A 26,742-nucleotide genomic window follows, 5' to 3' on the forward strand; every position below is an offset into this window, starting at 1 on the left:
GTTGTCTGTCAAGTTGCCTCTGCACTCAACGCCACGCAATAGGAAGGGTCAACAACCAATCAGAGCGATGAAGAAGGATTACGTAGTCAGCGCAACGGACCAACGGAGCAAGCTGGTAAATTAAACTTTTACCGTACCCGGTGGGCAAAACGTCCGAAAACGTCCTTTTAAAAAAAAAAAAAACTTAAGTGCAGTTATCTGTTCGTCTCGCAAAGAAAACTGTATATCTAAATTTTCTAGAGTCGCTGCCAAAGCCAAATCGAAAGACTGTTCGCTGGGCGCAGCCATTGTTTACCTCTCTCTGGAACTATACACTGAAATGTCGTACCTCTGTCGTCACTAGGTAGCCCGGCCTCCGACCCCGCTCCTCACAATTTGATTGGCCCGATTAAGTTTCGATTTGCAGCCTCGCAAAACGACCACAAGTGACTAGACTAGCCCCGGAGCAAATTCAATTTGCGGTCGCTAGGGGCGTCTAGATTTCTAGGCTACCAAGTCACCCAAGTACTGGTTAATCCCTGGAATGGAGTCATCAGGGGCAATAACCAGTGTTTCTCTTTTGTCTACATTTAGCTGCAAGGTGTTATCATTTAGCCATTTAGTCATTTAGTCACAAACTTAAATAAGGACCACAAGCTGGAGACAGGTTCAATGACAGCAGGGGTTCCACACAAAGGGAGAGGGATTTTCTCCTTGATCATCTTAATTTTGTCAGCAAAAAATCTCAAAGATGCATTTCTGTCAGCTTCACAAAAAACAGGGGTAACTGGTGCAGCAGGACATACAAGAGAATTGATCGTGTCAAACAACACTTTGGGGTTTTTCTTATTTACTGTTACCGGTTGACGAATATAGCCAGATCTGGCATTTTCCACCAGGAAGGACACAAGATCCATGAGATAAAGTCTGTGCACCTCAAGGTTAGTGGATTTCCACAGACGTTCAGTCTTTCGACATATCTTTGGTATCGACGGTATCTTCATTTGTCCAAGGGCACAGTTTTTTCTGCATTGACAAGTTTGATTGACAGGTGCCACCTTATCCAGCATTTTAAAACAATGATTGGTAAAACAGTGAATAAAATTGTCCACATCGAGGCAATCCATGAACAAAAGAGGGTCAAACATAGCAGAAAAACTGTCTGCAGTATTAGCAGAGATAACACGCCTCTGAGACCTAACTTCTAAGGGCTTGATGCCCTTCCACATGCACAGGGGGTCATTGGTGGTGAAGTGACCATGTATTTTCTGGGTGTATGTGGCTTTGGCCCTTGCAATGGCTGCAGTCAGTCCTTGCCTCGTCTCTCTGAGCGCTGATGCATCACCTGCCCTGAACGCAGTGTCCCTAGCTTTCAGCAGAGCTCTCACCTCAGCATTCAGCCACAGTTTCTGGTTCGGGTAGCAGTTTACTGTCTTGTTGGTGGGGGGGACATCATCAGCACACTTGGAGATGAAGACGGAGGAGGTGTATTCCTCCAGGTCCACCTCTCCCTCACACGTAGCTGCCTCTCTGAAGACCTGCCAGTCTCTACACTGAAAACAGTCCTGGAGCACAGAGGCTGCCTTCCTGGGCCATACAGTGACTGTCTTTTTTGTTGGCCTGATCCGTCTCAGGAGGGGGTGGTATGCTGGCGCCAGCAGGATCGAAATGTGGTCGGAGAGGTCAAGATAGGGGCGAGGAAGAGCTCTGAACGCACCGTGAATGTTCGTGTACACACAGTCCAGAGTGTTGTCTCCCTGTGTAGGAATGGTGACATGCTGGTAAAAACTTGGCAGAGTTTCACTTGTTTAAAGTCCCCCGCAACCACGTAAAATGCCTCTGGGTCCTTTGTCTTCAGCAAGCTAATGGTGTCATATAGCTCCTTTAATACTTTGTTAGCATTAGCAACTGGCGAGATGTAAACAATGGTGATGAACATCGCGGTAAACTCCCGGCCGACATTTCACAGTCGCCTCAGAGCAGTAGCTTTCAACCAGTCCACAGTTTGTACACCAACCCTCATTCACGTACACACAGAGTCCTCCTCCCCATGTTTTCCCCGACCGGTGGTCGCGGTTCGCTCGGAAAACCTGTAGGTCGTCGATCTGGAAGGCTGAGTCTGGCATTTAGTTGTTGAGCCAGGTTTCCGTGAGACAAAGAACAGCACATTTCCTCATCTCTGTCGAAACATTCAGCCTCAGACGTAACAAGTCTATCTAACTAGTTTATTACACATAAGTTTCTCACTTACAGAGTTTCAGAATTATATTGTGTCAGGTGACTTCAAGCAAATGCTAACGTGCGTTCTATGGCTTTCCATCTAAATGTAAAATGTCATGTGAATGTTAACTTGCATGTCATTAAATGTTAGCTTTGTGCCCTGTGCACGTCACTCTAGTAACCTGCAGGCGTGCACTGTGGTCAAGTTGTTGTAAACAATGCCTAAAGCATGCGGCGTTGCCAGGTTTGACAGTTGCCCCCTTTTTAAAACCACATAAATTTGAATTGACAGGAGAAATATAATGCGGATGTTTGCATGTTGAGTGTTATTTGTGTATTTATTTGTGTATTAGCGTAGCACATCATATTATATTAAACTATTATGTAATATTCCATCCATCCATTATCTTCCGCTTGTCCGGGGTTGGGTCGCGGGGGCAGCAGCTTGAGCAGAAAAACCCAGACGTCCCTGTCCCAAGCCACTTCCTCCAGCTCTTCTGGGGGTACCCCGAGGCGTTCCCAGGCCAGCCGAGAAACATAGTCTCTCCAACTGCCCCCGGGTCTGGGACGGGCCCGGAACACCTCACCAGGGAGGCGTCCAGGAGGCATCCTAACCAGATGCCCGAGCCACCTCATCTGACTCCTCTCGATGCGAACGAGCAGCGGTTCTACTCCGAGCCCCTCCCGGATGACCGAGTTTCTCACCCTATCTCTGAGGGAGAGCCCAGACACCCTGCGGAGGAAACTCATTTCGGCCGCTTGTATTCGCGATTTTAAATCTCATGTGAAAAATCTTGGTGTTACATTTGATAGTGGGCTGAAGTTTAACAAACAGATCAGCTCAGTCGTCAGCACAAGCTTCTTCCAGCTCCGCCTGTTGGCCAAAGTGAAGCCCTTCCTCAGTCGGCAGGACCTTGAAAAGGCAATCCACGCTTTTATCAGCTCCAGACTGGATTACTGTAATGCTCTCTATGTTGGCCTCAGTCAGACCTCTCTCTCACGTCTTCAACTTGTGCAGAACGCTGCTGCCCGATTTTTAACGGACACTTCTAGGCGCGAACACATTACTCCTGTGCTATCGTCTCTTCATTGGCTTCCGGTACGATTCAGAATCGATTTTAAACTCCTGTTGTTTGTTTTTTACGCCACTAATGGCTTGGCACCTTCTTATCTGTCAGACATTTTAACTTTTCGCAACTGTGGTAGAACCCTGCGCTCTTCAGGTCAGCTTCTTTTAGAGGTCCCAAGGTCGAGATCTAAGCAGTGGGGTGATCGTTCCTTTGCCATTGCTGCTCCTAGACTGTGGAACAAACTGCCCCCTGATATCCGCACCATCACTGATCTCGGCCTTTTTAAATCGAAGCTTAAGACCCACCTTTTTAGACTGGCGTTCCAACTCTGATTAGGGCCACTATGCTCATTCTTTCCGCTCTAATTATCTTAATTTTATACAAATTTTATTCAATTAATTTTTATTGCACTTGTGGAAGGCTTTTAATGCCCTGCATCACTTTTAGCACTTTTAGCACTTCTACCATTTTTGCATCGTGTTTTATGTTTTGTTTTACGTATTGTTGTTTTTTATCCTGTTGTAAAGCACTTTGAGTACCAGTTGGTGATTGTAAAGGGCTATATAAATTAAATTTGATTTGATTTTGATTTGATTTGATCTCATTCTTTCGGTCACTACCCACAGCTCGTGACCATTGGTGAGGGTAGGAACATAGATTGACCGGTAAATCGAGAGCTTCGCCTTCTGGCTCAGCTCCTTCTTCACCACGACGGGCCGGTGCAGAGCCCGCATCACTGCGGACGCCGCACCGATCCGCCTGTCAATCTCCTGCTCCATTCGTCCCTCACTCGTGAACAAGACCCCGAGATACTTGAACTCCTCCACTTGGGGAAGGATCTCAATCCCGACCCGGAGAGGGCATTCCACCCTTTTCCGGCCGAGGACCATAGTCTCAGATTTGGAGGTGCTGATTCTCATCCCAGCCGCTTCACACTCGGCTGCGAACCACTCCAGTGAGAGCTGAAGGTCACGGCCCGACGACGCCAACAGAACCACATCGTCCGCAAAGAGCAGAGACCCGATTCTGAGGTCGCCAAAACAGACCCCCTCAACGCTCTGGCTGCGCCTAGAAATTCTGTCCATAAAAATTATGAACAGAATCGGTGACAAAGGGCAGCCCTGACGGAGTCCAACCCTCACAGGAAACATGTCCGACTTACTGCCGGAAATGCGGACCAAACTCTGACACTGGTCATACAGAGACCAAACAGCCCATATCAAGGGGTCCGGCACTCCAAACTCCCGGAGCACCCCCCACAAGAGTCCGAGATCCGATTATCCGGCAGATCATCCTCTCCAGTACCCCCGAATAGACCTTACCAGGGAGGCTGAGGCGTGTGATTCCCCCTATAGTTGGAACACACCCTCCGGTCCCCTTTTTTAAAGAGGGGGACCACCACCCCGATCTCCCAGTCCAGAGGCACTGCCCCCGATGTCCACGCGATGCTGCAGAGGCGTGTCAACCAAGACAGCCCTACAACATCCAGAGCCTTGAGGAACTCAGGACGAACCTCATCCACCCCCGGGGCCTTGCCACCGAGGAGTTTTTTGACCACCTCGGCAACCTCGGCCCCAGAATTGGGAGGCCCCAAGTCCGAGCTCCCCAACCCTGCTTCCTCATCGGAACCAATGTCGGTAGGATTGAGGAGGCCCTCGAAGTATTCCCCCCACCGACTCATGACGTCCCTAGTTGAGGTCAGCAGAGCCCCGCCCTCACCATACACGGTGTTGACGGTGCACCGCTTTCCCCCCCTGAGCCGCCGGATGGTGGACCAGAAACTCTTCGAGGCCGTCCGGAAATCATTCTCCATGGCCTCCCCGAACTCCTCCCAAGCCCGAGTTTTTGCCTCAGCAACCGCCGAGGCCGCGTTCCGCTTGGCCCGTCGGTACCCATCAGCTGCTTCCAGAGTCCCACTGGCCAAAAAGCCCGATAGGACTCCTTCTTCAGCTTCTTCACTGGTGTCCACCAGCGGGTTCGGGGATTGCTGCCACGACTGGCACCGACCACCTTACGGCCACAGCTCCGGTCGGCCGCCTCAACAATGGAGGCACGGAACATGGCCCATTCGGGCTCAATGTCCCCCACCTCCCCCGGGACTGAGATGGGAGTTGAAACTCCTCCTGACAGGGCACTCTCCAGTGCCTCCTCCAGGGACTCCAAAAAGTGTGGGTACTCTGAACTGCTGTTCGGTGCATAAGCACAAACAACAGTCAGGACACGTCCCCCCACCCTAAGGCGAAGAGAGGCTACCCTCTTGTCCACCGGCGTAAACCCCAATGTACAGGCGCACAGCCGGGAGGCAATAAGTATGCCCACACCTGCGCTACGCCTCTCACCACGGGCAACTCCAGACTGGAAGAGAGTCCAACCCCTCTCGAGGAGGCTGGTTCCGGAGCCCAAGCCATGCATCGAGGTGAGTCCGACTATATCTAGCCGGAACCGCTCAGGCTCGCGCACCAGCTCAGGCTCCTTCCCCAGCAGAGAGGTGACGTTAAATGTCCCAAGAGCCAGCTTCAGTAGCCGAGGATTAGACCGCCAAGGTCTCCGCCTTTGGCTGCCACCAGCTCACAAGGCACCCGACCCCCTTGGCCCCTCCCACGGCTGGTGAGCCTGTCGGAAGGGGGACCCATGTAATTTCTTGTAACTGTAACATTTGATGGCTTTTTTTTTTTCTTTACATTTACTTTACATATACTTTAAGTAGTTTTGAGGCCAGCACTTTTATACTTCTACTTGAGTAAAAAGCTTGAGTTGATACTTCAACTTCTACAGAAGTCTTTTTAAACTCTAGTATTTATACTTCTACTTGGGTAATAAATGTGAATACTTTTGACACCTCTGGACTACAAGCATGTCTTCAGACTACAAACTTGTCTTAAAGACATAAAGACCTGGATGACTCATAACTGTCTGCTTATAAATTCAGAAAAAAACTGAAGTGGTTATCTCTGGACCTTGAGCGCTTCAGGGAGAAATTGTCTAGCTATATAGTTACTCTAGATGATATTTCCTTGGCTTCTCATACTACAATGAGGAACCTTGGAGTTATTTTTGACCAGAATTTATCATTTGACTCACATAAAACAGGTTTCTAGGACTGCCTTCTTTCACCTTCGTAATATTGTTAAAATCAGGAACATCCTTTCTCAGAGTGATACAGAAAAACTAGTCCATGCATTTGTTACTTCAAGATTGGACAAATGTAATTCTTTATTATTGGGCTGTCCCACATATTCTCTGAAAAGCCTTCAATTGATCCAAAATGCTGCAGCCAGAATTCTGATGAGAACTAACAGGAGAGATCATATTTCTCCAGTTTTAGCTTCTCTTCATTGGCTCCCTGTGAAATTCAGAATAGAATTTAAGATTCTTCTCCTCACATATAAAGCTCTTAATGACCGAGCTCCATCAGATCTTAATGATCTTATTGTAAGATAATTTCTTAACAGAACACTTTTGCTCCCAAACTGCAGGTTTACTTGTGGTTCCCAGAATTTCTAAAAATAGAATGGGAGGCAGAGCCTTCAGTTATCAGGCCCCTCTCTTGTGGAATAAGCTGCCAGTAAATGTTGGGGAAGCAGACACCCTATCCACTTTTGAGACTAGGCTTAAAACTTTCCTTTTTGATAAAGCAAATAGTTAGGGATGGCTCAGGTGATCCTGAAACATCCCGGCCGTGGCTCAGTGGTTAGAGTCAGTCATCCAATAATCGGAAGGTTGGTGGTTCGATTCCCACTCTCGCCACTCAAAAACATTGGTGGAACTGATAGCTGGAGGGGTGTCAGTCCACCTCCCTGTCATGGCTGAGGTGCCCTTGAGCAAGGCACCGTACCCCCATGCTCCCCGGGCGCTGAATGACTGGATGAATGGAGCCCACTGCTCCAGGTTGGCATCTGTCTCTGAGTGTGTGACCCTATGCATGTGCATGTGTGTGTCAACAGGTGCCAACCTGGATGGGTTGCGGAGTACAAATTTCGTGTGTATTATGCATGACAATAAATCTGATCTTAATCTTAATCTTAGTTAACCTGCTATAGGCCTAGACTGCTAGGGGGCCTCATCTGTCCCACATTTCCTCACTTTGCTCTCTATTTCCCCCCGTTTAATTTCTCAATTGATAAATGACCACATGTGACATTATTGTGGTCATTTACTTGTGTTTCCCTGTTCCAACAGGTATCCTTTGAATGGTGTTACAGTGTTTTTCCCCTCTTTTCTGTCTTCTCAAACCCCAGCTAGTTGAGGCGGATGGCCACCCTTCCTGAGTCTGGTTCTGCCAGAGGTTTCTTCCTGTTAAAAGGGAGTCGTTTCTCTCTACAGTCGCCTCAGGCACGCTCAGGATGGGAGATTGGACTGAATTGGATTATTTTTAAATCAATTAATTGGATTATGATTACAATGTATTGAAATTCAGTTGGCTTGAATTGGATTATTTAAGTGCCTTGAGATGACATTTATTGTAATTTGGCGCTTTATCAATAAAACTGGACATTTTGGACACTTTTATCATTGCATCAAGCAAAGGTAGATTTGTTGATGAAGAAGATATTTTTGAAGAATATGATGCATAATTCTACATAGCAGTGGGGTTTTAAACTCAATGAAAGATATAAACTCAATGACATGGTCAACCCACAGTATGGATCTTAATCCAATAAAAAATTTATGGTGGAAATTGAAAGAAAAAAATGGGTGGGCACTCCACGGTAAGGCTCAATTCTGAAAAGGTGATCTGTCAACTGTTTAGTAAAAACAATCGAATAATGGTTTTCTAAAAGTTTTTATAAAAGCCTATGTAAAGAGGGACTCTTCAGCTGTTATATTGAATTATTTTGTGTCATGAATGTTATTTTTTTTTCACAACATAAAAGAGCTGAAGAAACATCTTGCAAAATTGATGCTTTGATATGTTTACTAGAGGTTGCACAGTAAATGACAGTAGAAAACAGTAACATGCAGAGAAGTTCTTGACTTCACTATTCCCTCATTGGATTTAAATCCCAATATTATCCATCCAAATAATATTTGGTATCTTTTTGTAACTTTTGTAAATATATGCACAGATAAGGAGTTTTTCTATTAATTGGTCGTCTTTGTTCCAGGTGATCAGCAGTGATCCATACTGGGTTCCCACCACAGAGGAAGAATACTTGCACTTCGGTGAGAAAGCAGACTCTGTCAATCAAGCTCTCAAATATATGAATGCTGTCCGCCGACGGAAAGGTCTTTATGTCGAGGAGAAGATAGTGGAGCATGCAGAGAAGCAGAGGACCCTCGGCAAGAATAAGTAGACAACATTGAGCAACAACAATAGGAGATAGTATCTATCCATCTATCAAATGTGTGTTATGAACAGTGCTCTTACATCTTGAGTCTTTAAACCTTTCAAACCTTGATTCACGTTTTCCTACTCATATTACAGTAGATGAGTATCAGCCTCTTTGTAAAACAGTGCTCACATCAGAAAAAAATGGCTATACTACAAAGTGATGATAAGTATACCTACTTGAATGAATAAAATATATAGAAAATGCAAGTTTGCTTCTGCCTCCCTTTTTTCTGTAGAAAGGTCATGTGTCTGTTTGTGTGGGTATATGGAGGTCCATTAAAATGCATGAAAATTTGGTCAAAGTGTGGAATATACAAGACATATTCTGTTGTTCCCCCTTGTTTACACAGTCTGGCACATAAGACTGATTTAGACCTAGCCAGATCTAAAAATAGATTGAACTTTTCAACGTACACAATTTTTAAAGACTCTGTTTAAGCGTATTTGAATGATGGATAAAAGTAAAAGGCTTCTGGTATGTCAGGATATTAATCCTGCCCCTCCATGAATCACCGCCCCAGGTACTAGGTGCTATGTTGTCAAGGGCAGCTTGCAGTTTTTTCAAAAACACTTAAAATGTCAAATTCATGGAGCTCTCTTACCTCACCCAACTTAAGGAGACTGGGGCCTCACCCTGGAGCAAGGCCTGGGGGAGAAGCTTCTTGGCGAGTGCCTGGTGGCAGGTTCATCTCCTGTGGACCAACCACAGGCACAGAGAGGCACTGAAAGAGTTCGATGTGTCATGGAGTCCACTAATTAAAGAAGAGCCAGAGAGGAATTTCTTGTACAAAAGATTTATTTATACGAGACCAAGGGCTTAACAAGGTGATATCTGGCCAGACCACACCCCAAAGAAAAACAAAACACACTTTCACACTCAGAGCGTTACAGACTCCAATGACCAATCTTCTTTTGTGTGTTCTGCTGTGCTTGTAAGAAGGGTTTTTCAGGAAGAGTTACCTTTAAACAAGCCTGTGTACTTATTTTAAAGGAAAAATTAACTTCAACCTCATATTTCCTTACCCAGACAGAAAAAGGATAGTATGATAGATTGTGTCAAACTCTTTACCTCTAAGCTGCAAGAATCAAGCTCGTGTTATTAGAGAGAAAAGCGTTTTTCCTTCAAGATTCAAGAAATGTATTCATCTCATGCTCAGTTATATACCATGCAGGGACAAGTAACCCAGAATCTGTGTGTATGTTTTAACAATAAAACTGGTTAAAATCTGACAACATGGAATATATTTCAAATATAAATATACAAAAAAATATATACTGAAAATATACTGAACAATCTAGATCTATTAGAATAGAAAAACACTTTATTCATCCCCCAAAGGGGGAAATTCAAATATTAGTACCCAAATAAGTAAAAAAAAAAAACACAAGCAACAGCAATGGCAAATAAAAAGAGACATTATGCAGTAACAGTAATGAAATGAAATGAGTGTACAATAGTACTACTAAATGTGCTATATTGTATTGCATTCTCCAGAGCTGGTACTAATGATGAGGTATGACCTTGGTGAGGAGCATTATATCCATATGAGAATTTTAAGCCTAATCTTAAAGGTAGACAGGGTGTCTGTTTCCTCGACATATACAGGCAGCTGGTTCCACAAGAGAGAGGCCTGATAACTGAAGACTCTGCCTCCCATTCTACTTTGAGAAACTCTAAAAACCACAAATAAGCCTACAGCCTGAGAGCAAAGTGCTCTGTGTGGAAAATATCTAACTATGAGATCTTTAAGATATGACGGAGGGCTTGGTCATTAAGAGCTTTATATTATTCTATTCTGAATTTGACAGGGAGCCAATGAAGAGAAGCTAAAACTGGAGAAATACGATCTCCTGCTAGTTATCATCAGAACTCAAGGCTGCGGCATTTTGGATCAGCTGTTCAGACATTTTTCGGGGCAGCCCAATAATAAAGAATGACAGTTGTCCAATCTGGAAGTAGCAAAAGCATGGATTGGTTTTTCTGCATTGCTCTGAGACAGGATGTTCCTAATTTTGGCACTTTTATGAAGGTGAAAGAAACCTGTTTTTTATGTGCATCTGTTAGATTCGGTTCTTTTAATTGGAAGCTCAAGAACGGACCGGAGTAATTAAAGTGAAAATGAAGTCTTTATTGATGGCAACAAGTGAAGTATCTCAGCGCTGGTCTCGGTATGACAGAACTCTCGCAGGAATCCGTCAGACCGAGCCCCTCATTTCCGGTTACATTTTGTATTTATATGTCTCATTGTTTCACACGGTGGATCCCTTATTGATCAAATGTGATTGGATATGAGTAGGCTCTTCGTCATAAGCCAAATAATGTCTCTGAGTAACCCAAATAATGTGTGTGTGTGCTTTTTGCACCTGGATCTCAGGGTTCCCTGTTCTGTCTGGGTCAGTCTCAGTTAAGGTCATGTCTCGTGTCCTTCCTTGAAAAGTACTGAGACCATTTCATTTATAATGTCTATGAACTAAGCCAATTTTTACAATCCCCCTTTTGAAGTGATTTTATCATTTCAACTAATTCAGTCAAATAACTGAGGTAGGAATGTAATCTTCTGTATTGTGTCACATCTGTATTAGCAGTAGCAAGTCTTTAGCAGTCACCCTCCAAACTGCAAGAGCCACTGAGATGTAGCACAACCAGATAGGAGATTTCTGTCATCCCCCTTTTTGAAGTGACTTCATGTGTTCTTATGTAAGCTTATGTGTAAGCTGTTCTTCTTTGCAATTAAAGCAGCAAGCAAGTCTTCATTGCACAGGCATGTGGAAATAATAAAAAAAATTCTAATGCTTTAGTTAAACCTTCAAATCCGGACTATTCCATCATTTTACTCAGAACAGAAACTCTTTCTGAGAGGGTTACAGCCTTCATAAGTCACTGATTATAGCTCTGCAAATAAGCACATTTAGAGAACAATTCTGATGCGTTAGCAAAAAACCTTCTATATCAGGAGTATTGATCAAGATTCTAGAAATAGAGACTCTTTTCTAGTAAGTTTAAAACCTTCCTCACTCAACTGATAATAATTCCGCAAATGAGCACATTTCTTAAAGCTGCAGTCGGCAGGTTTTCAAAATTACGTGTCTAAAGTCGGAAAATTCGAACTGATACAACTTTCAGGTCCCTCCCCCAACCTCTAACAAGCTCCGAATCGCCCCCCAAACCCCTCCCCCTCTGTGGACGAGGTTGTGCATGTGAGTTCACACCAGTGTGAGCGCACACAAGTTGGGGCAGACTCACGCTCAGCAGCTTGTGCACAAGCTGTGATTGACAGGTAGGATTCCTCCACCCTAACTTGATTGGTTAAAAACAGCCGGGAGCGCTCGGTTTTTGCAAGCATGATTACAGGCTTCAGAGGGAGCTACAGATTTCGTTATTTTTCCTAAACAGCCTATTTAATATTCTACTTCCAGAATCCCATGACAGTTCAAGCTAATATGACTAAAAAAAAGTTGCCGACCGCAGCTTTAATAGATTATATGTAGAAAATAATATTTTGCTATATGTATTGTGTGTATGTGGCCCCGAACCCATCCTCTGTGTGCAATCTTTGTTCATAATGGCCTAAAACTCTATGTGGTTCGCAAGGCCTTGCTCCCCCATAAGTACCATAACAACACACACCATTGATTAATTAACAATTATCACATAATTTCTAAACTAATGACACTCAACCATTGCTTAAGGCGATTAAAGGAACATTCCACCAGTGGAGACATGAATATGTATTGAAAGTGGGCCATATATGTAGTAGAATAGTAGCATAAATTTTTAATTTGGTGCCTTCTTGACCGAGAAAAGGCAGAAAATGACTTTTTTGTGCTTGTGGATTAAAGACAACAATCCCCATAGTGCATTGCAATGCTCAAGATCCGCAGGCCACTCCCCCGAGAGTGTACGAGCTCCACCCGACTCTATGCTATCATGTCACTGCCTTACCTGTTTGCACTTCCATCGAGCACCTTACTGTATACTCAAACACAGGGTCAATACCTCTTTTTTTATAGTGTGGATAATGTTGTTTGTGTGTCTTTATGTTCATGACAATTCTTATTTTGTGAATTGAAAAACAAAATGTCACTCCTTCTCTCCTGTCTGCCTTCAACAAAGTTTAGAATAGCATCATAAACTTGGAAGGAGGTAACTGATTTGCAACAAACTTATAATGCAATGTATACTTGTAATGCTTCATAATTTATAGTAATTATAGGTAGGCTATGATCACAATTCTGTCGTTTTGTCATCTGAGGTAACAGTAGCTAGGTAGTTCCAGTTCTGAAATGTTGGTCGTTCAATAACTCGAATACACTTGGAGCAACATTACTAAGAAAGAACCACAACAACGTACATTTTAACCATTTAATTAAATAACTATACAAACAATACAACTGTTGAATGAATATAAAACAAGGAAACTATAGCTTCTCCTGAGCGTCCTCCACTTGCCCGCAGTACTGGCCGTCTGGAGCTGGGTAGTTCTGGCGGATAGCCTGCACGATACGACGCCCTCTGCCCAATCTCTCTCCTTGCAGGACCCACTCAAGAAAGTGCCGGTAGGCTGTTAGACGAAATTGTCTAGACAAAACATTGATCACAAAGTGAGTGATGGCATTTGAGCCTAGCGTGCCACAGTAGCTTGCATAACTGCAAGCTATTTGTGCAATGAACATGCCACGTTAGCGTGTTAGCAAGAGTACTCCTTGACATAGTAACAAAGAAAACAAACTTACTTTACAGAAAGACGTCCATTTGGCCCTGTAGGCTTTGGCTGTCGTTTCCAGTTGACTTTAGGTACTCTAAAGTAGGTCTCCAGGACGCCACCAATTCGCCCCAGCTCGATATCTTCTTCAAAATCCCAGTCCAGTCCTCCGTGTTAGCTGCAGCGCTCTCTCTCTCTATTTCGTTTTTTTTATTGGCGGTTGGCAAACAACTTAAAGCAGCATTACCGCCACCAACTGGTAAGGAGTGTGGATCTCATGACAATTATATATACCTATATCTCTATATCTCTCTCTCTCTCTATATATATATATATATATATATATATATATATATATATATATATATATATATCTATATCTAGATAGAGATATAGAGATAGAGATATATAGATATATATATATAGTTAGCTGCAGCTCTCTGCCAGTCTAAAGCACTGGCACTGATCTGTGATAGGTCTGTTAGCGCATTAGGTCCAACCCCCCTATGGGCGGTGTTGAAGGGTGGGAACTAGCGCTTGTAATCTCAACAGAAATCCACCCCTCTTACACTTCCTCCTACAATGACGCAAAATGACGATTTTTGCGTCATTGTAGGAGGAAGTGTAAAGGGCAGATTATAGTTCTGCGTCTATCGTCTTGACACGTTGCTTTGCTCTGGTCGCGAACCACTTTTCATGTCATGGTTCTGCAACCATAATGACTCTCGCGAGTCGCGAGAACTTCGGTGGGGGGAGTGTATATATTCCGCTGACACGCTGATCCTGGTCAAAACAACAATGGCGCGTCTGCAAGATACTATGGAGATGGATCTGGAGTTGCTCGACCTTGAAGAAGAAAGGATTCTGCTATTGGAGTTGGCGAAAAGACGAAGGAGGAAGCGTAGGTAGTCTGTACGCCCGTTGAACCAGACCAGGGAAGAGACTGGGGAGTTTGCTACACTTGTTAAACCCGGAAAAGCACACCGAGGACCAATCACAGCCGCTTTTGTCTGCGTGCGTCTGCGTGCGTCTGTCGCGTAGTCAGGATTTTTCTGAGGTGCACGAGAACGCGCGCAGAGCCTCTGCGTGGGGGAGTGGTCAAGATTTTGACCCTCGCAGAGGCTCTGCGTGCGAGCGTCAGAGGCTTTGCGTCTGAAGCATAAATCAGGCTTTAAGAGGTGAATACGGATTTCTCCAAGGCTCAATTATATGAGTATATTAGCCTCTTGAGCAATTATGATTAACTTTTCTTTTAAATGATATATCTTTCTTAGATGACCACATGACGAGTCGTGTGGTCTCTTGTGGTCCAATCCTGTCACTCCTCGATGCTTGGTTCTCCTCTTGGCTGAACGTCTGTTCAGCATTCTGATCCGGAACTAATCTTGGAAGGAGAGGTCACCAGTACATCGCTTCCCTGAGGGATCTTCAGCATCCCCTCCCTAACTAATTTTCTTTTGGGATAATTTTGTTGTGTAGTTCTCCACCATCATCTTGGCATGATGGGCAAAGCCTCCCAGAACTCAAGCTTATGAGTCCTCCGGCCGTACGTCCTGTAGTGGTTCTGAATCTGTGGAATAATATTAGCAAATCTCGCAGCGCAGTAGTGCAAAATGTCATTTGCACTGTATTTTTATACTTAGGGCATATCTCTTTGAAAGGTTCAATCCTAATGCCCAATTCATCATTTATTTATTTTTTCATATGGACCCCAAACCAAACCAAAACCAAAAGAAAAGAAAATCAAATCAAAGAAATCATAAAATAAACATAAACCAAAACAAAACAACTGGCCAGTTGGTATAACACTTGCTTTTAGGAACCAGAATAGTCATCAAGCTGCTGTGCAGCCCTAATAAGAAATCCAGTACCACCAACTTATTTTGCTGTGAAAAAACTTCAAATAATTTAGGGAACACATCAACACGGAGACAACATCAACATCAACACAGTTGGTATAATCCTTGTTTTTAGGACAATACGAGAATTCTCACCAAGTTGCTGTCCAGCATTCATGAGAACTTCTGTATTATCCACTTATTCTGCTGTGGAAAAATCGTCAGACAGTTTTGGGATCATGACAACACACAAACAACACTCAACACCAGACACCACAGGTTAGGACAACAGATGACAACAGATGACAAACATATATTGCATTTCTGGGTTTGCTCAAGCAAACCTCATGTTTTCATTGGGGCCTAAGTATACAAACAGTGGTCTTCATATTCTGAGTTTGATTCCATGTCTTCCTCTTCCAGGTCCGGGAAGTCTTAATGCAAAAGAAGACACAAACACAAACAGAATTTTTGGGAAAATTTGAGAAGTTTTAGTAAACCATGATTAATTGTTAATTAATTGTCGAACTGATCCACTGCAGTTTCTCCTCCTGTGTTGTTCTTTGCTGCAGGACAGAAATGTTTGTGGTTAGATCTCATTTTGGGAGCAGCACAGCATCAAGAAAATAGACATTTCTTTTCAATGACTAACTGATTAACTTGTTTAGGATAAATATTGTCTGTCCTCTCTTAATTCAGGTCGGAGCGTTAAAAATAAAATTTCAGCATAATCTGCTTTATTCTTACTTGTTAGTTAGTAATAATGTTGTTTAATTCTTACCAGTGGCTGTGTTTTTTGATGCTGAGCCGTCCAGACAGTTCAGGATCAGCATTAAGTTTTTTCCGGTTCTAATTGAATTAAAAACACCTCCTGTGGTATCAACCGAACCTTGTTTCACACATTCACACAAGTCCTCATACTGTCCCAAAAAAGGCTATGGACAGGGTATTTTCTCCCCGTCCAGGCCTCATGTGGGACAACCTGAAAACATTCATATATAGGTCATATATTATATATCATATAACATAGTAGGTTAACTGATGCATAATAGGGAATTGCTTTAGCCAAAGTTAAGTCTGTGTCTCTGCACAGATTTTTATTTTGGCTAACCAAGCTGCACTCTGCTCACTGTTTTTAAATGCGCCATAAAAACAAACCTTGACTTGTCTTGTTATGGCTCAGTCTTTGCTGCAGCTGTCCTTCTGTATTCTCCTAATGGCCTAATTTATTTAAACCTCTTTGCTTCTTTGTTAAGAGAGCATTGTAGTAAATTCTGAGAGAGGTCGTCTTCAAAAACCGGTGTAAAAGATGAGTGATGAAGAAAGCTGCTGAAACGGACGTAGTCGAACAAAAGAAATCTTTATTTCTGTCATCAGGTCCGTCTCAGTTACAGAAAATGCATTTCCCGGGAGAGCCTGTGGTCAAATCGAAAAACTCTCTGCCTGGGGAGAGAAAGTCCCTTACTTTTAAAGAAGATTCAAGGCCACTGGTCCAGGCGTAAAGCCAAAAGATATGGTCTGACTGTAAGGTCCCATATCAAATCTACCTTATTTGGGTAAAACTATTTAAGAGTTTGTTTTTCAGTGTATCTCAGTGTCTTGCACGGAGACGTGCGGAGGCGTCTTGAAATTAACCAGCTGTGGACTCATTAAACTCTGGTTCGTCCATTTTGTCTGTGGACTCAATGAACTCAGTTCAGATTTCCTCATGTGCCTTTAGGCCCCATTTTGCCTGTGGGTCCATACACCTCATTCCCCCCTTCGGGACTACTTAGAGTCCCGAAACACAAAATGGCCTCTACAATATGTGTCATGGTAAATGATGAACCAGCATCAACAAAGACTTCACTTGTTCGACAGTATTGATTGCCCAATCTCTTAATATATCATAAGCCCTCAATTTCTGAGTCAACTGATTAGTTAAACTCCTATTTACGTGTCTATGCGCACATTATTTTAACTATTTTAGACTAGGTAAGCTAAATCTATCATATAATTAGTCCAAATTCGGCTACAGTAAACCAGCCTACCGGTCTCCCTCCAGTCACACAGCTCATCAGTCTCCTGACATGACTAAACATCCATGTCCTGCTCTCCCATACAATCTGTGTGTCCCTGTGGGGAACCTGCAGGTCAGTTGTCATCCAGTCGATAAAAAACCACCCTTCCTAAAAAGTGGGGAAAAAGATTGGATGACCTAAGGGAATGTCACTCTGGTGCCAATCTAAGCAAGCAATCCCTGTTTCGTATTAACAATTACCTTTACCATTAACGTCTAATTTCAGGACCTTTATGGTCAATTTGGTCCAATTTCGTCCTATTATGTCCACAAAGCGTGGCTCCTACTGTATTACAGAGAATAGGCTATATCAAAGCATAATGACAACAATATTACAAGTAACATATAAGTTCACACTCCATTATGGCATACAATGCAGATTGAAATGGTTCATAACAGCAACCAAGATTATAACATCAACGATTACATTTTCATGATTATAACTCAATCCACACAATTCAAGAGGTTTAGCAAGCTAGTACTACTGAAAAATATCAATGCATTTGCAGTGGAGTAGCCGTGTAGCTCAGTTTCCATCTTTTTAGTTATCCAACGTCCATTTTTCTTTATCGTATTCTCCTGTCCAGGGTCCCACAGTCCGTTTTCATCATCCCGTCCTGAGTCTCTGAGTCCATTCCGTGGGGGTCCCTGGACAGCCAATGTCTCTCAATTCATTTCCCATTTCCCAGAATGTCATCCTGAGAAGAAAGAAAAGAAAACACCCACCAGTATCTTGCCGGAAAATTAACTTATGCCACAGTATATTGCATGATTACATAATTGTCGCACGATGTGTCCAAACTCCGCTTCCAGAGTCTTACTTACTATACCTGTATATGTTGTTTACTAATTCCCCTAATTTCTATATTAGTGTGTATGTGACATGTATCTACTTGTCTCCACCCATCTTATCCTGTTAGCCTCAGCATAGTCATTCCCCCCTTACATCTGTCAAAACTCCCGTACAGAGTTGGAACACCTCGGCGTCTGGCCACACCACTGCAATAGCAGATTGTTAAGTAAAACGCTGTATCATAAATGTAGACAAGGTTAATAAGACTGCACACTGTCAGAAATAAGTGATAAACCATGTAAAAACGACACACTCAGTATAAAACTATAAAATGTGGTAATAAACGCTAGGCTTTCCATCCCAGGAGTGGCTTCTACATGGTGCTAGAAACAGAACCTCTTTTCTAGTCTGGTTACAACCTTCCCTCACTCAACTGGCAACTCCGCAATGAGCACATGTCTTAGGAACACGAGTTGGAGTGGATCCTGGCCAAAATAACAAACAAAACAGGTCTATCTTGAATATGGTTGACTTTCCTGACAAAATAATGCAAACCAAAAATACAGTCTTCTTACCTCCCTAGAATAATATAAACAGGAGAAAACTGGGTTAACAAAATGGCCGTCCACTCCTACTGCATGATTGTCTAAGTTGTATCTTTAAAGTGGATACATATCCATGATATCATCCTCTCCTTGATCCCTTTTTGAACATGACGCACAAAAAGACTACAGTCTCCTTCTTGTTTCACCCTCCTTGCCTCATTAACCAGTACATACTTTGGTGGTGCGTTGATGGTGGCATTTGAGTAGGTTATCAGTTTTCCGTAGTTGTCTTTCCACTGTGGTAGATGGGGTCCTCCCACGTCCACCACTTTGCCCTCGCATGGAAGCAGGGCCGACTGAGCCTCGGTCACTATCGCCTTAATCGCCGTATCTCTCGGGTTTGGTCTTTCTGCGGCCGGACTTTGGCTGACTCTGTGCCACTTCTCGAAGCGTCATTGTTGTTCTCTTTGATCTTTGTTGGATTGCTTTCTGGAGAGGAGGCCCCCGTGATCTCTGGCACGTGTTGCAAATCGATGACCCCAAATCTTCGTATTGGTGGGCCCCGGTCGGTGTCATCAGGAACAGGTACAGCAGGATCATAGCTGTTTGCAACATCATCAGTCTCCTCTCTCGGACCTTGATATTGAGCATTCTCGGGTGTTTCGAATCTGTCCGTGCTCCCTCCGTTGGACCCTTTGTCTTGCGTACCTTCCGTTTGAGTCTCTTCTTCTTTTGCTGCCTTGACACAGTGTGACAGGTGGTACCACGTGGGAGACCCTTTTACTTGGACCGCTGTCCCTGTGCTGCGCACCACTTCAAATGGTCCTTCCTGGCGTGCGTTAAACCACTTTCTCCTAAAGACCTTCATGAACACTTTGTCCCCTGGCTGCAAAATGTCTCTCTTTTGCTCTGCAAGCTTCTCCTGCTCGTGGTCCTGTTTTTGCCTGTCAATGACATACATGGATATGTTCCTATGTAAAGTAACCATATACTTAACGTATGTCTTCATTTCATCTTCCAACAGAGACAAACTTGGACCTTTCCCGTTTGTTCGCAAAAAGGGCGTGGGCATTCGTCTGCCCGTCACCAACTCATGTGGTGTCATTTGCAAAACGCGAAGTGCGCCTGAACGGCATGTCATTAGAGCAAGTGGAAGCGCTGCCACCCAATTCAGTCCCGTATGTTGACAGATTTTTACAAGACAGTTTTTCAACACTCCGTTCATTTTCTCACACATGCCTTGGTTCTGTGGATGATAAACCGCTCCAAGACGTTGCTTGATTCCTAGTTTCTGTAAGATCAGTTCTACAGTTCTATCAACAACTTCTCGCCCGTTATCTGATGATATTCTATCTGGAAGCCCCCATCTGGGTATGACTTCACGACACAGGAACTTTGCGACAGATTGAGCGTCTTTTCGCCTAGTTGGGCAGGCCTCTGGCCATCGTGAGAACCTGTCCACTACCACCAACATGTACCTTTTGCCGTCCACTGGTTTTATCATGTCAACAAAATCCATGACTTACTCCCGCATAGGGCCTTTTGAAGTCGGAATGTGCCCTGGAGGAATTGTCATACCTCTCCTAACATTATTTTTCAAACAAATGGCACATCTTCCGATGACGTGATCAACCTGTTCGAGCAAGTACGGTGACCAAAAACTGTACTCTTGTGTAATCTTTCTCTTAACTTCCCCCCTTGCAACATGGGCTTGCCCGTGTGCTTCCTGAATGAGCCAACCTAACAAGTCTGGGGGCGCCACCATCAAACCCTCATGGTTTCTCCAAAGACCCGTAGGGTCTTGACTGGCACCCCTCTCAGCCCAACACTGCTTGTCCAGCGCACAAGCTGCTTCCTGCATTAAATTCACATCTTAAAGTTTGATTTTGTCTTCTAGGTCTAGCTTTTCAAAGACAAAATCCGTTCCGTGCGCTTTACTCTCGCGTAACCGGCTACCAACTCACTGCCTATCTAATAGCAGGATCCATTTAAAGCCTGCTGATGGTTTACAAATCCCAGAACGGTTTAGGGTCAAAATACATCTGTGATATGTTCAGAGAACATAACCTATCAGAGTTCTTAGATCCAAGGACTCAGGTCAGCTGGTCCCGTCCAGAGTCCAGACTAAACATGGAGCAGCAGCATTTAGCTGTTATGCTGTCACAAGTGGAACAAACTGCTAGTGGAGATTAAACTTTCATCAAATGGAGACATTTTTAAATCCAGGTTAAAAACATTTATTTTCTCATGTGTCTATGCATGAAATCTGCACGATATCTTTGAACTTATCTGGACTGTTGCTTGTTTCTAAATTAATTTAAATGATTTTTATTTGTTTCTCTTTATATTCTTTTATGTATTTTAAATGCTTCTTCCACTCCCTGCTGCAATGCCTCTATTCTGTGCAGAGCACCTTGAATTGTTTGTACATAAAATGTGCTATATAAATAAATTTGATTTCATTTGATTTAATTATATAACTGGGCCGTACAGTGATCTACCCTGTGCTTGGTCACAAAGCTATTTATCTGTGGTAAACCATACTTCAGAAAGGCATTCTTCAATTGTTTTCAACAATTTTGTGTCTCCTTCCGCACTGAGATTTCCTTAAAAACCAAACTTCTTTTCCCATCTCGTCTGAGTGGCCTATTTAATATTATCAGTGTCCCGTTAAAACATTTATTTGACATTCACATCTCTATTCCTATTGTCTTCTAAACAATCCTTCCCCATTTTATGTCCCTTTAATAGCCAACCAGTTTGAATGAAGTACACTTGAGCAACTAATCAGATCAGTGGAACACTGTTTTTTGCTGACTTCGTTATGTTTCCCCCAGTCTGTTGTTTCACTGAGACACTACTGGATAATTACAACTCAAACCGGGTTATGCACAGATCACCTTCCTGTACATACATACAAACAAACGAACAAACTATTATTTTTCTCAATTTCTCATCTCTGTTTTAACGTACATACCGTCATTTATCTCTGTAGTTTTCTCACACTGACTATGGACTCCTTAACATTTTAACTCACGTTTTTGCAGATCTCAGTTAAATAGTACAAATTAATATTGAACTTTACTGGGTGAGCAGGTCTTTGCTGCCTTCAGTAGTCAATATGTGAACATCTATGTCTATGTATGAATATCTTTCTTATATTTCTTGGTATTGTTCTGTGTGTCTGAGGCCTAAACCCAATTTCTATGTGGCACCCGCGGTGTCACGGGAGCAGTGGTGGTACTCTGTTCCGCATCATCTTCATTTTTGTTAATCCATGCTTCATACCATAAAATGGGAAATACTACAATAAAGGTAATGATAAACAATACACAGGTAGTTCCTCTTAACCCACACAATCCTGGTAATCTGAATGGATGCCACGGCCGATGTCTGTCCATTTTCCTGTCTTATTTTAGCCGCACCCTATGTTCTCGTTTTAGCCGTTGTTTTCTTCACTGAGGTTGAGATGAACCTCTCCTGTTGAGAAAGTTCCCCTTTGTAGTCAGACTTATGCTTCAGAGAACGGTGGTGGGTAACTAATCTTTCCCTTTTTCTGAAGGTCGTGGTCTTACTAGTTTACAGTGTGATAAGTGAATCCAGGAAGTCCTTTCTACTTTTTCAGCTGCTGTGGGTGTTGTACGTAGTACCTGATATGGACCTTCCCCCGTTTGGACTGGGCCAGTTCTTTTTCCCTTTTTCTTTATCGGTTTGATGAGGATCCAGTCTCCGTGTTTTACTGTCTTCAGAGATTCCTCCACAGGTTCACCTGGAACAGATTTGACAGAAGAGATCTCTCTCTCCTTGTTAACATTTTAACCATGTATTCTGCAACGGTTTCTTCTTTCTCTTCATCGTGTTTGGTGAATGGTTTCCACTGTGGGAGTACAAATGGTCATACATTATCTCAAATGGCATTAATCTTGCGATAATTGAAATGATATGCATGTTTAGTGTCGTGTCCGTGGTGTTTTGACACGTTTTTAGTTTTCTGTTTAGTTCTTAGTTTTTACCATTTCTTAGTTGTGTTAAGGTTTAGGTTCAGGTTTCGTATTTAGTTTTGTCATGTCATGCCACCTTTCCTTAGTCCTTCTCCTGTCCTGCCATCAACTGCACTCAATCACTAATCCCCCTCCACAGTATTTAGTCTCCCGGTTTATTCATGTTCACTGCCAAATCCTCACTAGTCACTGGTCACTGAAATTAAGTACCCCTCTTGTGTTCAGTCATAGTCATAGTCCTGTTTTGTTTAACCTTAGTTATGTTTTGTTTTTGTTACTGTTTGGTTTTTGATATCCGGCCCAGCTGCGCTTTTTCCTCGAAACCTTTTTGATAATAAACCAAGTTTAGTTTTTAAAAGAATTCTGTACCCGCATGCTTCCTCGCATCCGCCCTATCTGACATTTAGGACTACTAGTGGTAAACACTGAAACCATTTTCCTGTTTCGTCTATGATTTTTCTTCAGTCTTGACATAACTATTCCCTTGTGTCTTTCCAGTCATCCTGCTGACTGATATGGTGATATGTCTAGTGGTTTCTAAGGTATATTTTTAAGTTCTTTAGCATCAGGGAGACGACATTGTTTACTAATCGTGTTCCATTATCACTATAGGTTTTTTCCATAACTCCCAATCTAGGAAATATTTATTTTCCCTGTGCCTTTGCTACTGAGTGTGAATCTGCTTCTGCGCATGAAAATACTTCAACCCATTTGGTAAAAACATTTATTATCACTTGGCAGAATTGTTTCTCTTCCCATTTAGTTAATTCAATGGAACTCATACAAACGTGATGAAAAGTGTTCTCTAGCTTTAAGGAATTATCCTCATATTGTCACTTGAGTGACCTGTGGCTTCTGTTTTGCATATTTTTGACCTGTTAGACACAAATTTATTTACTTATTTATTACTTATTAAGTACTTAGTAAACCCATATGTTGTAAAAACCTTGTTTCTTATTGTTACTATCCCCCCTGTTGAGGCATGACCTAGTCCATGACTCAATACTGCACCATGATTTAAACAAGCGTTTTATGTGTCCAGCACATCTATAAATTGCTACTTTAGCTAACCGCTGAATAGCATCTAATAATGCTAAAATCAATTCTTTATGACGTAGATTCACCTGTGGATGTCATCATACATCTATTTTTCCCTTGCTGTGTTAACCCGCATACTTTTGAGGGAGCATATTGATTGCTAATGTAAATGTTAATCACCTGTTTGTTATCTAACTTACTAACTTTAGTTACAACTACCAATTCAGCTATTTGATTAGAACAATTGTTTGGTTGTGGTCGTTTTAAGAGAACTTCAACTTCTGTTACGACAGCAACTTTTGTAATATTTGTGTCATCAGGGTTCTTCCTATGTGACCTGTCGACAAGCATATTTATTCCTGCATTTTCATAATGTATGGCATTCAAGTCTGGCCTGGGTAAGACACTTATAGTCATTTCTGATATGCAATCCTGATGCTCTCCATCTCGTTGGGCAGGCAGCTGTGAGGATGGAACAAGTGAAGTCCATCTCTCTACCACGAGGTGTGGCTGTGAAAGAACAACAGTTATGCAGGAGAGATGTCTGGAAGGAGACAAATAAAATGTTTTGTTGAGTAACAATATCACAGTCACTTTATGAGGTACCTTAATCATTAATGCGTGAAGTAACCTTATAGTTTCTGATGCCATAGATGCTACTACTTGAACACACAGCAGCCGTGTTCAGGCCACTGATTTTTAAAAAAAATATGATCTCGTCCCTTTTCCCCCTTCCAGTGGAAGCTGGCCTTTGACAGCAATTCAGCTGTAGGTCTTTCATTAGGAGTTTTTCACTCCCCCGTGCACGGTTTCAGCACCGACCCTGGGGGGCGGAAAGAGCGCCGAGATCTGTTTAGTAGGACCTAGTTGTTAAGAAAGTTGTTCTTTCAATGAGACTCAGTCTGTTAAAACAAACACACAGCAACAAGCACAGACATGTGTGTGTGCATGCATGTGGGCATTGGAGTGTAAGTGCTCGTGTGTATGTGTGTGTATGTGTATGTATGTTGATGTTTTAAAGACTCTGTGGATAAATCACACTGGCCTTATATGGCTCGGGCGCAGCTTCTCCGTCTGCTTGGACCCTCCCACACACTCGAGGAATCACAGAAACATCCCATTCTTATCCATTCTGTGTATTCTAAGAATCTAAATCTTTTTTTTTTTTTTTCCTTTTTTTTTTTTTTTCCTTTTTTTTTTTTTTTTTTTTTTTTTTTCGTTTTCCTTCGAAGCACTTGCTGATCTGGTATGAGACTCAGCCGATCCTAGATCAGATTACATGCTTAACTCGGATATTAAGCTTGTGCATCTCTTAATTTTCTCCGTTGGTATTGATGAAACAGTTAATTAACTAAAACTGAATGTCTTTCAATATATTTTGGGATCTATTCCCCAGCGCTTTTTTTTCCTAAACTCCACTCTGCGCGTAACCGACTTCCTCAAAAACCCCCTCCTTTTTTCCTCCTCTCTTGCCTTGCCGTGCACGCGCCTCCACAGGCCGCCCCAAGCTCACACACATTCACCGTTTCCCCACACTTTCTTTTTCTTTTCCTTACACGCTGCTCATTCTTTTAACATAAATGTGCTTATGAGAAAATGTACGTATTATGCTTGGAACATGCATGGGTTCATCAAACACATCTGAATCCGTACACACTGATCGTCTCAGATGGACAGATCTTATCAGACACACTGTTTCTTGTGGCGCATCTCAAAGCGAACCAGACGCCGGCCGAAATTCGCCACAAAAACTCATAACTTGACAGTTATTGTCCTGTCTCCATCACTCATACACCCATGTTATTTTCAGGAATGTTGTGTATGTTCATCTGTCATGAATGCAAACACCGCCGTTCAGCACTTTATGTGCAAGTTAGCGGGTCCCCCCTTTCCCAGACAAACAACAGTTAAGCGTCTCACACTGCCGAACATATAACATGTAAACAGGACACACACGCAACACATGTAGACTCCATTGTCAGACAACACACAAAACATTTAGGCTACTCTACTCTCCCCTTTCCTCTGTGCGCGCACCCTACGTTGACAGCTGTTTAAATTTTTAATAATTGTAGCGTGCACTGGGCCACGCCCGAACTCATTTTACCGACAAAAGTTACTGATCACTTAATGCCACAGTCAGGTCACCCGACCTGTAAATAACAACAACTGTTTCTTAGCGCTTGACGTGTCTTTCAACGACACCCGTTTCACAACTTCAGCGCGCCCAGCGATTACGCGCATTAATCATTTTACCGAAACCATATATTGGCTCCAAGACCGAAAAGAGTGTCTGTGGTTTCCTCTCAGCAAATGTACATCCTGGCTGACGTTTTGACACTGCACATGTTATGATGCATTATTGACGAAACCAACAAAAGCACTGTGACTCAGAAGGCCTGCAGTGGAGAGCGCGCGTCCGCGATTCCCCACCACACTGACCCACTACACTCTGTATCACTTAAAACTCGTTTACCGAAGCAGTTTAATTAATAAACAAACTCCACTGGCCGAATACAACGAACATCGAGCCACATTTCCCGCCGGACGACAACCGGCTTATCCCATGGCGGCGACGCGGGGCGGGCCTATGTTAGTCGGCTCAAAATCCATTGTTATTATACACACACTTTTCACTAACAGCCTCTCTCCGGCCTGTTAAAATTCACTTCATCAACTTCAGTACTTATAACAACCTCAACAATTTAGACAGATTCTTCCCCACTCACTGATAACCGTAGGCGACCTCTCCACCCCGGACAGGCTCTAAAAGCATGCCCTTTCTGCAAAACAGTTTTCCCCCAGTCCACAGTGCAGCTAAGCGGCCCCCATGAGAAGATGACAAGCTCACCTATTATTTCTTAGCCGGCCTCACGACGACAGCAGCCCCACTGAGGACAGGCGGAACCCAGATGCTGGAGCAAAGACTTCTGTGTTCGTGACGCCAAATGTAGTAAATTCTGAGAGAGGTCGTCTTCAAAAACCGGTGTAAAAGATGAGTGATGAAGAAAGCTGCTGAAACGGCCCCATTTTGCCTGTGGGTCCATACACCTCAGCATATTAATTGTTTCTTAGATCTGCAGCAGTTAAGTAGTTTAATGATTTAGTTAAATAGTCAAATGGTTTAGTTTGAATCTAAATATTGGTGATAACTATTGACTATT

General features: G+C 43.0%; 1 protein-coding gene and 1 long non-coding RNA gene across 4 annotated transcripts in view; one reads left to right on the plus strand and one right to left on the minus strand.

Annotated features, from left to right (window-relative positions):
* Positions 1–8,808, plus strand: part of efl1 (elongation factor like GTPase 1) — a 133,493-nt gene extending 124,685 nt beyond the window's left edge. For all 3 annotated transcript variants that reach the window (XM_075467914.1, XM_075468084.1, XM_075467998.1), the window contains one exon: positions 8,375–8,808. In XM_075467914.1, the coding sequence (XP_075324029.1) occupies positions 8,375–8,563 (189 nt within the window). In that variant the 3' untranslated portion in view covers positions 8,564–8,808. The remainder of the gene's footprint in view (positions 1–8,374) is intronic.
* A 4,142-nt stretch (positions 8,809–12,950) lies between these two features.
* On the minus strand, positions 12,951–13,509 carry LOC142384122 (uncharacterized). The gene is made up of 2 exons (XR_012770019.1): positions 13,336–13,509; positions 12,951–13,180 (listed from the first exon to the last, which is right to left on the minus strand). It is a non-coding gene; the product is annotated as an uncharacterized LOC142384122 (long non-coding RNA).
* Between the last annotated feature and the right edge of the window lie 13,233 nt (positions 13,510–26,742).

This window comes from Odontesthes bonariensis, chromosome 1 (genome assembly GCF_027942865.1).
Source record: "Odontesthes bonariensis isolate fOdoBon6 chromosome 1, fOdoBon6.hap1, whole genome shotgun sequence".
Taxonomy (NCBI): Eukaryota; Metazoa; Chordata; class Actinopteri; order Atheriniformes; family Atherinopsidae; genus Odontesthes; species Odontesthes bonariensis.